Consider the following 12,163-nt stretch of genomic DNA (forward strand, 5'->3'; position numbering starts at 1 on the left):
AAAAAGAAAAAAAAAAGCTAGTTTTATATGTCGGCCTATATTTTAGGAAATCTTTGTTGTAGCTTGTTTAATGGGACTGTGAATATCATTGACTTGAGTTGATAATGATGTAATTAAATGGGTTAAAAAAAAAACAAAACAAAGTGACATTCCTTCAACATGCCCTTCCTCCATCCTTGCTTCATCTCCCCTCTCTGCTCCAGATACATATTATTATTATTATTATTATTATTATTATTATTATTATTACAAATAAATATGTAAAAAGTATATGAAAGTATAAATAAATATGTAATAACTTTTTCCTCCCTGAAAATGTCTCCCAGTGTTGTTTTTTTTCCCAAAACATGGTTTTGTATCGCTGATCCCAGCCCCTACTGCCTCTGAAATGTGGCCAATCACATTACATGATATTAAGCCGTGCTCGGTGGATGTTTTCCTAGCCAGGTGGAACAGATGGTGCGCAAGACGCAGCGCTCCGGATGCTGTGTCCATCTGCCTCAAGTACACACTTGTTCACCTACCCTTGTCGATTTAAATGGATGCTGAGCTGAAAAACAATGTCTGATGCGTGCATGCGAGCGGAGCCTTTGAAAAGCTATGAAAAACCCACATTTTTTGGGGTGGGGTGGGGGGGAGATTAAGGTGTCAGTCCGTGGCTGGCTGTGCCCCCACTGGACAGGTGGAGCCCCGCCTAATTGACTATGTCTCCCAGGCCTCCCTGCTCCAGTAATTTCCCAGCACCGCAAATTACAGGGGGGCACCAGGGGCGTAAACTGGGTCATGCCACCCGAGGATAAGAAGCTCCAAGAAACGGTCAAATGGGCTGCGTGTCACCGCTCTAGCAGTTCATTTGTCTCCTAACACCCTCAGCCCTGCAGTGATGCGCGAGAAATGTGTAATACATTTCCCGAATTCATTCTGCAGATTTGTTATTTTTGACTTCCACCATATGCGAACAGGGACTGCTCCGAGGCAGGGCTGAAATAGAACACAGAAAAGGGAATGGCTGTGCGCAGTCATAGCAGATGCAGAAAGTTGAGCTAAAGCTGATGAAAGGTCACTGAAGGTGGTGGATGAATACGGGCTTCTCACACATTCCTCTCGGCCACTCATACATCTTTATCTCATTTCAAGTGAAACTGGCAGGACATTATCTGCATCTTTGGTGTTGTTCATTTTAACTGCGTTGCATTCCTATCAGGTCAGTTCTTGCCACACTTTGCCCCTCTTGTTTTTGTAGATAATCACTTTTGTGTCGAGTTTACCTGGACACCAGCCAAACTCGGAACAACATGGAAACACAAATTCTGTTTGAACACTTGAAGACTTTGAGTGCACAGCTGTGCTCGGAGCTCTGTGAGGCACGTTTGCCATTCTTAATTCTAGCATTAGCCCATGTGTTTAGAACAGGAGGATGGCGCTTGTTAAAATGTCAGCGGATGAACATGTTTATTACATTTCTTCCTCAGTACCACAAATGTTAACGTCATGTTGGCGCTAGAAGATACTTTCTGAGCATACATCATCTGGGAACCGTGAATGTCTGAAAAAATGTTAATGCAAATTTGTAGATTAGATGAGATCCAACAGTGGATGAGTTAAAGTTTTGAGGTCTTGGCACAACATGAAACAAAGTCGGTGGGATACATCAGCTGGGAACCATGAATAGCCAACAAAATGTTATGCTGGTTGATTAAATGAGATGCAAAAGTTTAGTACGCAGGTCAATGTTTTTAAGGTGCTGATGGTGCTACGGTAAACATCGGGGGATAAACAATGTCGTGAGGGTTCATCCTCTGGGAACCATGACCACAGACCAACAGACAGACCTTTCCACAGTGCTTCACTGCTAGTGTGGCTACAACTGTTTAATGCTGGCTCCATCTTGACCTGGAAACCTGGACATAGAAGCCTGTTTTGAACCTGGTGACCCAGGTCGAACCTTATTAAGCGGGAAGCACGCTCAATCTGGATTACATGGGGTTGGAAATCACACGGCGTGATCCCGCGCAGCTTGAGGAAAGCTGTTTCTTAATTAACCCAATAGTCTTAAGGAGTGCTTTCCGAAGTCCTCCATTGTTAATCTGCTGAGTCCACAGTGGCCACTGTGCCCGTTTAAACTTGATGAAAGGATCAGAGAAAGTATTTCTTTCTGTCGAGACATGTCCTCTATCATATCTGTACTGGATGACTTTGCAGTCGTTTTGTAATCAGTCCCTCCCGCGGGTACGGCGCTCACTGCCGGGATCAAACTCAGGTTCATCCACTCTGTTAGAGTTTGCGTCGCTTGTCTGTCTTGCTCCTTCAGAGTTGAACATTTGTTTCCATTTACAGCCTGTCAAACACGCTGAACTCTCTCAACATGTCTGCCAGTCTCTCACTCACAGCAATGCTGTTTGCCGGGACACGTGTTTTCACGCAGAGGCTGCTGCAGTGTGTGCCATTTTTGGGGCATAGTGAGCACATTCTGCTCGCCTGTGGGATACAGTGGTGAGAAAATAGCCCATAACTGAGAGCGAGTCGAGGCAGGGCCACCAGCCACTACAAACGTAATTGAGACATTATGGTCCCACCAGGAGATGGAGAGGGAGCAAATGACTCTGCAGTTTTGGTTCACTCAAGGACAGACAGGTGGTCGAAAACAGTAAAACATCGGCAGATGTTGGACCCCTCACCGAGCTCCTCACTGCCTAGATCTGTAACTCGTAATAAGGTCGGCCACTAAACCCAGCACTGATGCTTTTCTACTCTGCACTTTAAACATACATAGGATAATATCAAATAAAAAGTAAAAGATATAAAATTTAAATGAATACATACGATAAATAGACAAAAAAAGAAAAGAGAAGAAAAAAGCGCAGCAATCCGTCATGCTCAAGAGAGGATCTTCTCTGATTTTCTTTCTTTTGGGATATTTACTTGGTTGCAATATGCAACCTCACCACTAGATGGCACTAAATCCTACAAGCTGAACCTTTAAGTTAAGTAAACTACATTAAAAATTGGTCCAAAAAATGTAAAAATTAAATAATGTCAACAAATTAAAATAACGCCATAATGACACAAAATAATTTAAACTAAAAAAATGTATACAATGAAATGTGATATGGATAAGCTTTTAATTAACCAAACAAATAAATAAAATTCAACAAACGTCATTAACTATCTTAAAGCAACATAATGTAGAAATTGGCATTATGTGCGATTTGGCGCCCCCTACAGCGTGTGAGCGTGTCGTAAACACAAACCCCGGGTCTGTGACAACTTGTCAGAGGTGTTGTAGGTGTCAACTACAAACAAACCTTATTACATAGTAACAGTGTTACTGCTTAAGTGTTGGAGTAAACAGGTGTGTCAGGCTGCGATCCTGCACCTCTCACATACTGAAGAATCCAGTGACAGATGCTGTGCCATCCAAAATGATTCTGAAGGTGTTAGTTTAAGCTATCAAAGTTACATAATGTTGCTTTAACTAAAACACTGAATCCTCTAGAACCCTCTAGAACAGCATGCACTGTATACATCATTGCTGCGTACACAGAACAGTGTATTTACCCCAACAAACAATGTTTTTTCCCACTTTGTATCTGACTTTTATTCCAGTCGGTCAAATAATATATATATATATATATATATAAAAGCACAACATGTGTTTCCATCAGCGGCGAGGTTTCTGTGGAGGTGAGGAGCGGATGTCAGAGGTGCGGTGATGAGAATGACGCGCACTTCCGCTTTAAAAGCAGCAGAGAGAGCTGCGTGGAGCCGGAGAGAGTCGCTGGGGCGACGCCGAGTCGCAGACCTGCCTCCAGCTCACCGCCGGCACAGTGCGCAGCGCAGTGGACTACTTTATCTGCGGTGTGTACACACACACACACGCGAGCAGTCCTGTGTGCCGAGGACTTGGATTGTTTTTCTTTTCTTTTTTAAAACTCTGGTTGTTTTCCTCTGTGGCGCCCCGGCGGACGGAACTTTACGCAGGGAAAACAGCAGGTGAGGCTACGAGGCTGCTGCCTGAGGGGACAACATTATCTCCCGTTTGAATTGGAAACCGGTTTGTTTCCTCCTCCGGACTCCACTTGTTGATGGGGCGCGAACAGGCTCGACCAGCCTCCGCATCACGGAGATACTCCTATGCGTAATTTGGATACAGCCCCCCTGTCTGACGGCAGGGAGGAGGAAGTTTGAGGCGGCGGCGGAGGTTTCGAGGCAGATGGTGGGGATGTTTCGGTAACAGCCCCATCGGCATCAGATCGTGTTACGCGGGCTGCTCGCCCAGGTGAGCAGCGGCATGGGGAACCAGATGGACAAGCTGTCGCATTTAAGTTACGCAGAAGTTCCCACGGTGGACCCGAACGGCGTGGACGCGGAGGACGGCCCGCGGATCGGCGTCTCGTACATATTCTCCAGCGACGACGACGAGCTGGAGGAGAGCTGCGCGGCCGACGGCGCGGACAGGGACCCGAATCAGGAAGAGAAGCACTACGACCAGCGCGACGAGGTGGAGTGCGCCGTCTACAACAGGGACGAGTGCATCTACGAGAAGAGCGCCAAGTCCGCCAGCCTGGAGGTGTACTCCCCGGAGAACCTGCTCAACAAATGCAAAGCGGGGGACTTGGTGGAGTTCGTGGCCACGGGCCAGTACCCGCACTGGGCCGTGTACGTGGGGGACTTCCAGGTGGTGCACCTGCACAGAGCCGAGGTGAAAAACAGCTTCCTGACGGACGCGAGCCAGGGGAGGAGGTGCCGGATCGTCAACGACTTTTACAAATTCAAAGCCCTGGGCCCGGACATGGTGGTGCAGAACGCGATGGAGCAGGTGGGCTTGAAGGACCGGGAGCTGAGCTGGAGGAACTCCGAGTGCTTCGCCGCCTGGTGCATGTTCGGCAAGAGGGAGTTCAAGATGGGCGGGGAGATACGGATAGGCAAGCAGCCGTACAGGCTCAAGGTCTTCATGTCGGACAAGCACTCGCACGTGCTGGAGTTTCAGAGTTTGGAGGACATGATCATGGAGAAGAGGAGGAACGATCACCTGGGCAGGGCGGCCGTGCTGCAGGAGCTGGCCACCCACTTCAGGAGCGTGGAGGAGATGCGGAGCGAGCCAGGGGACTGACTCGTGGGTGCCCCGGTGGTGGTGGTGGTGGTGGTGGTGGTGGTGGGGTGCCCCCTGCAGAAACGAACTGCTTTGCAAAGTAGAGTAGCCTTTTACCAAACGACCTGCTTTTTGAATCTATAGCAAGCCTTCATTCATCCAGTCAGTCAGTGTAGTTGTCTGATTCTCACATGTTATTGCCTTAAAGCCACAATCCTCAGCATCCTCTGAAGCTCAGTGGCCCCCTCAGCAATCACCATTCAATTATCTGAGACACTGGATTGAGTCAGCTGACTGGCCCCTCCACATATATATATATATATATATATATATATATATATATATATATATATATATATATAATATATAATATATATAATATATAATATATAAAAAGCTTCACCCGTCTGTCTTAAAGCGTACCCGCCTCTCTCGTAAGCGGAGTGAACATTTTTTTTTTTTCTTCTCTGTTTACGGTGTGTCCTGTTACTTGATCCTTGTGTGGTTTCAAACTTCATCCCTCAGCTGGCAGAGCGTCAGAGCTGCTGGCTGAATGCATGAAGGAGTCTTTCTCTCTCTCTCTCTCTCTCCTCTGCCTTTTTTTAAGGGTAATTCTCTCACCAGCACACCTGAAGGAACTGCCTGTGTCGCGCTGATCAAAGTCTGTCATGAACCGTGTACTCAGATGTCAAGTAAACCCTCCTCGTGTCTCTCTCTTTTTTTTTTTTTCCAAACGAGTCTTTTGTCATGTTGTTTTACTCGCACGCACGAGGGGCCAGAGACGGAGCGCTTTATGTTCTCTCCTCCTACTGAGTGTATCCGCTGTGTGTGTGTGTGTGTGTGTGTGTGTGTGTGTTTTTTTTATTTTTTAAAACACTCTTCCTGTCATCGTCATGTGGTCTCACTCTCAAAGTGTCTCTCGGAAATTTAGTGTATTTGTGTTTTTTTTTCCCTCCGGGTTTTAAAGGTTAATTGTTTGACCTGCTGCAGAAGACACTAAAAGGATAATTACGCCAGAACATGTAAAAATTCAGTCGTTATCTACTCTCCCCCATGCCGAGGGAAATTCGAGTGAGGTTTTTTTTTCGTAGTCCGCAAAACATTTCTGGAGCCTCACAGTAAAACGATGTTGCAACGTTTTCCTAAAACACTGAAGTAGATGGGAACCTGCAAGAACATAAAATGACTTCATACAGCGTGTACAGAGTAATCCACATCCTGAGATCCCAAATAGTTATGAAAGGACTTTATTTACATCCTCAATATGCAGTTTTAATGCTTTTACTTCAGCTAAAGTGAAGATCGTGGCTTAGAAAGGGTCGTAAATGACATTTTTACAAATCATTTTGAGATCTCGGGGGGGTTTTCAGAAACTTGGATTAGACCAGACGAGATGTGCGGAGCCATTTGTATGGTCGTTTTCATGTTGTTTGCTGAAGCTTTAAAAATGAGTCCCCATCCACACCGGTTGTTTAGGGAGAGGGCTGCAAATCTGTTTTGCCGCGTAGCTCCGGAAATGTTTCGTGGACTACGAAACTTCACCCGCCTTTTCCATCAGCATAAGGGTGAGTGGATTGACCGGATGGCTAAATTCTTCTTTTTAGGTGAACTCATCCTTTAAGTGTTGTTGAAACGGAAATAAAATAAATAAAATGAGATTTTATTTCTGCTATTGACGTCAGTGATTGGTTAAAACATTTTCTATTCGTCCAAAATTCACCAAAGTAACCGACTGAAGATTTAGACGACCCCGAGGCTCTGGTCTCTGGGTTCCTGAGAGCTTTCTTGGGGTTTTATATTCGTGGTGTTTGTCGCTGTTGCCGCTACAGGCCGAACAGCTGCTCCTTCATCGGACAGCTACTCACGTGTGTCACATTTACACTGTATGATATCCTTCTCAGAAAATACCACAGTTTCAGGGTGTTACACATTTATTATTATCAGTTACAACATCCCCTGACAGAAATGGAAAAACAGGAGGTTGCTTTTGGCTAAACAAATGCTAAAGTATCATTTCACAAACTGTTGTTTGTTTGTCCTGATAGACATGGAACTTCATGTGAACTTGAAATGTATTAATTTATAATTTGACCATAAACTTTAAAATTCAGTACCCCACTTTTGATATCTGTCAGTTCTCATTCCATGTATATCAAAATAGCTGTGCAACCCCAATAATCCCTGATCGTTTTGTAGGAGCCATTTCTTTTGTTCTGTTCAATATTGTTGTTAAGTGGATGTTTCAGGGTTTTTCATGTTGGACAAACAAAACAAGACACTTGAAGGCATCACCTTGGATAACAGTGATGGGTGCTGACTGAACCTCTAATCACTGATAGTCATCAGATGTATTGCAAACCAGTCGGCAGAATAAATGTTGGCAATGTACCTTTCTGAAAACCAGCCGTATGTTGAAACGTAACATTTCTTTGTGTTGCAGCTTTATGTTTCTTTAGGTTAGATCATTTTTTTTAATGTTGTCAGGGAGCTGTGCTCATGGTTTGGTTTGGTTTGGTTTAGGCACAGCAACAGTTGGTCAGGGGTGGGAAAAGATCATGTTTTGGCTTTAAATAGCGGCCTTTCCACGGCTGGAAATTGTCCCGAGGTCCACTGACAATGAGTTTGAGCTGAAAACGAAAATACAGTCAATCTTAAAAGTGCCTCTTTCGTCGTAATTATGCTTTTACACGAATGTTTGATATACATTCACAAAAAAAGCCTAGGTTGCATTTTGGCGAGAGTTTCACTTTAAATCATCCACTGGTTCCACTTATAAATGTTGAAACCCTGGAATGTCTGGAATTTTGCAGTGATCAGCTTCGCAAACTATTCGCCTGTCATTACATCACCGATGTGACAACCCCTCCCCCCTAATATGAAAAGTCAGGCCGTGAACGTGATACCACACATTTTAAATAAGCGTGAAGCCTATAACACTCACACGTACGTGAATGTATTAGTAGTCTGCGGAAACGTTGACTGCCAACATTTTATCCTGGCGACTGGACTGTGGTTTGATTGGGAAAAATTCCGCTCGAAGAGTGTGATGATTCCAGTCCAGACCCAGAGTCCTACAGACAGGATCCAGACATTTCACTACATGTGGCAAGTGATTCTCAAAACAAGCTATTTTTTCCTGTTTGAGCAGAGAGGTTGAAGTCATTTTGTAACGACTGAAAACCAACTTTCCTGGTCATATAAATGTGATGTTAATTACGTTGAACTTAAAACCCCTTAGTTTCTTTAAATCTACTTCACAGATTTTTTTTTTTTATATAACAAGTGAACAGACTTCAAGTTTAGAAACATTCCTCCACGGTGGTTTATACCAGAGCTGCTGTGAGTGTTCGCAGCACTTTACAGCCACCCGCAACCTTCACCGTTCAAGTAGACACAAAAATCACAGGTGGTCAGTCGGGCCATAAAGCAATAAACCACATTTTGTTGTTGCATTTTAAATTCCACTGGGTCATTTTTGGAGCTTTCCAAAGTGTTTATTGTTTTTTTTCTCTCTCTGCAGTCCTGAAGAGCACGAGGGGAACGTTGGTAGACGGACAGCGGGGTTTTTACAGCCTCGGTGTGATGAAACAACATCACATCGGTGGGACAAAAAGGCTCAGTGTGCCCTGACGGTGGCGGTGACAGGCCTTGTGCGTTAGAAGCCTGCAGCCTGTAAATGCTATCTGCAGTTTTCCACCAGCATCTGCTGCCTTTGAGTCATATTGATTTATTTAAAATAGCTGAAATGTTACTGTAACTTTGGTTTCCTGCTCAGAGCTTCTCATGTCTGATGTATTTTCACTTTACTCGCACAGTACCGCGGCGTGGTGGAGTCGTGTCCTCCGCGTGTCCTTGTCCACTCCTTAGTGCCTCAGAAATCTTTCAGACGTTCAAAACGGTCCCAGTTGTTGTGAACGTGGATTCAGTGAAACTACAGTGTAAGACCTGCAGCTGTCTGATCCACGCTCTCAGACAAATGAGACATTTAACTTGAAACCGCCCACGACAGGATGTCAGATCTGCGATTACACTGTCGTTATAGCCTCGGGGAACGATCGCACTTAAATCAGATGCTGTACATGGTACATATAGTATGCGCGCTGGCCGCCTTCGGCCCCCATGTGCTGCTCTTTGCTTGCAGCTCTTTAATCAAATTAAGACATGGCAAATCCTCCTTAGGGCCTTGTCAAGTTCACGTCTGTCGGACGGTTTTATATTGAACTAAAAGTAATTTAACAAGACGTGAGTGCAGCTGTGCAGATGTTACCGCTGTGGCTGCGGAGGGTTTATATCCTCCGGTGTGAAGAGAAGTGCGCTCGGGAGTCGAGCCGTGTTTCGCAGACTCCTGGTTCTTCTGCTGTTTGGCTTAATTTGAAATCCACGAGAGCTGAACTGGATTGTCAGGGAGGTCAGGTCAGCGCCTGGCTCCCCCCCGGGTGGCACTTGTTTGTTTCGTCAGCTCAGTTTCGTGCTCCTGGGTGTGTTTTGCACAAGCTTTTGGGTCGAGAGCTTTGAAAATGAAGCGACGTCCAATTGTGAGCCCTCGTTACAGGTTCCGTTCTCCCAGCGGGGAAACGAGCCGGTCTTCTTTCTGTGTAAAGGCCTGAGGAGGTGGAAGCATGCTGTGTTTGACAATAATAAAAAAAAAGGCCTGAAAGCCATAAAAACAAGAAACAGATGAAAATGAACAAAATTTAGTTTACACATTCACATCAAAACTCTTTGTCTTAGCGACACATTTCTGTCTGTGATTAAAAAGCTAAAGTACAGATCTTATATTCTAAAAACAAAGGGGAAACTTCTTCAGATACATTGAAAGTTTCCATCTGTGTTCCTAAATTTGCAAATAAAAATGCTCTCACTGCAGATTGTTTCACTTGTGTTCAGAACAGCAGACTTTAAAGCAGTTATAATTGATGTTTTCACAGTAACAGTGTCTCAAATGACAGCGTGAAAAAAACGTCATCGTGAGTCTGAGCTCAGTGTTCAGCTGCCAGGCCCACACCTTCACCAGTACAATCTTTGCGCTCTCATAACATCAATTTCGGCTGTTTTCAGCAGGAAAAAAAAAGCTGTTAAACCCAGAATGACCGTACCTGCCCGAAGAGCAAACAGCAGACAGGCGCCGCGAGCAACTAGCCGGCGAACGCTGTGATGCATTTAATGACCAAAGGGCTCAGAGAGATGTCAGCAGCTGATGGTGGCCAAAACCAGAGCTGAAAGAGAGAGTGACTTACATTCACTGGATGGATGGAACTCCAGATGACTGATAAAGTGACTTTAAAATTGTGCATTTTGTAAAAAAAAAATGTAAAATTCATTCAGAGGGGCAAATTATTCTGCAAAATTGAGAGCATTCATGATAAAAAAAAAAAAAATGCTGCCACAGAGTACCTGCAGCGGAGACAAAGTATGTGAAAGTCAGTTTTATCTGGGAGAGGACCTCGGCTTTTGTCTCCAAATCCAGTCAGTCACGTGACTGCGCCCTCCTCATAGCATGTCATCAGTCATTGCCGGTGTTCAACACCCAGATCCGTAACTTTGTTTCGCCGTCGCGGCCTTTGGCCCTGCAGCAGCCTTCGAAAGACATGAGGTCAGCCGGAAGCAGGAAAGTTTTAAATGTCATCTGTACGCCTCCATGTACTGGCAGGCCTCTCAGCGAGCCCGTGTGTGTGTTTTGTGCTTTTTTGTCGACATGGGAAGCTCTTTATGACACTTGATATGAAAAGGTGCTTTAGAAATGTATTTCCTCTAAACTTCCTGAGACGTGGGGGGTCAGGCAGATTGCTGCTCGCTGAATGTGTGTGTGACGCCCCTTGCCCCCCGGGATGTTCCTGCTTCCTGCTTCACGTCGGAATATCACTGAGTGTATTCTGTTTTTCCGCAGACCAGTCCTCTTGTAGCGGATGTTGTGCCGTGCCCTCACAGCTCTCACAGTGAGGCAGCAGTGATCCAGCTTTAACCGTCTCCCGGGCCGCTCCTCTTGATGGGATGTGAAAGCTCCGACATGGCAGAGGCAGCCCAATTATAATCAACTGTCAGCGCTCGCCTACAGGTACCGTCCTGCTGCTGCCGTGTAGGTTTGTGTCCGCGCGATGCTAATGACGCGATGAGATTAGCCGGCGTATAAGAGGGGGAGAAATTGGACCTCGTGTTCGACTGTAGATGTTCGCACAGGGTGAGGAGCAGAAAGGAAGATTTTTAAAAAGCCTTGTTTTCCGCAATTTTTTACACTCACAGGCAGAAACGCTTCGCTTCCCCATCTGTTTACTGTCCTCACACATCTATTAAACAACCCCCATTCCTCCCCCAGAAATCAAGTTTTACAGAGCGCCTCAACACACATTAACTCATTAAAGTGGCAGTCTGAGAACATTTTCTGTTCAATCAGTGTCCGTTAAGTCACTGAATGAGTTACTGCTTCGGTTGCGTTAACACAAGTTTGACGGTTGTGAAACAGTCACAGGAAATGCGACGTGTTTGTCAGTAACCGCGATCGCACGTCAAAAATGCACCTAGGAAACGAGAGAACAGTCCTTTATTTTATTATTGCAGAGAGTAATGAGAAAAGAAGGAGTGGCCACAGTGCGCTGTTAGGCGAAGAGGCAACACACCTCCGACCCCTCAGCGAGCTATCGAACTCCTCACAGCGTGCCCCGCTGTTTGCAGATCTGGTCCATGTGCAGCACAGAATCAGATCACCGATTAATGAGAGCAGCCCAATTATTTCCTGACCCCTTTCTTAAAATGACTATGGTTTGCTTTGCTGCCCTCAGAACTCTGTGATCTGTAGCACAGACCCGATCACAATGTTTGTGCACAGTAACTGATTAGAAAACCACCGTATCGCGCACTAGATTACATACAGTTTGATTTTCCTTTTCCATTAAGTGTGCACATCTGCTTCATCTAAAATGCACATTTGACGCTTTCATGTCTCATTCATAACAGCCCCTTTCAATAACATTAGACTAGAGACCTTATTTACATGTTGAGCCACAGACTAAAGACTGAAGACTTTGGGTTTATCTTAAGAAAAAATGAAATTGTATTTTGGGAATTTCCAAAGAT

The 12,163-nt window shown here is 45.1% G+C and overlaps 1 protein-coding gene across 1 annotated transcript; it reads left to right on the forward strand.

Moving 5' to 3' along the window:
- The first annotated feature begins 3,765 nt into the window (after positions 1 to 3,765).
- Positions 3,766 to 5,394, forward strand: lratd2a (LRAT domain containing 2a). The gene has a single exon (XM_037093755.1). It carries the CDS (start codon positions 4,292 to 4,294, stop codon positions 5,111 to 5,113), a length of 822 nt encoding a protein of 273 aa, XP_036949650.1. The 5' UTR covers positions 3,766 to 4,291; the 3' UTR covers positions 5,114 to 5,394.
- Positions 5,395 to 12,163: the final 6,769 nt, after the last annotated feature.

The sequence above is a fragment of the Acanthopagrus latus genome, chromosome 3 (assembly GCF_904848185.1).
Source record: "Acanthopagrus latus isolate v.2019 chromosome 3, fAcaLat1.1, whole genome shotgun sequence".
NCBI lineage: Eukaryota > Metazoa > Chordata > Actinopteri > Spariformes > Sparidae > Acanthopagrus > Acanthopagrus latus.

Coding starts and splice junctions, on each gene's coding strand:
- lratd2a (XM_037093755.1), top strand. CDS start 4,292: ATGGGGAACCAGATGGACAAGCTGTCGCATTTAAGTTACGCAGAAGTT.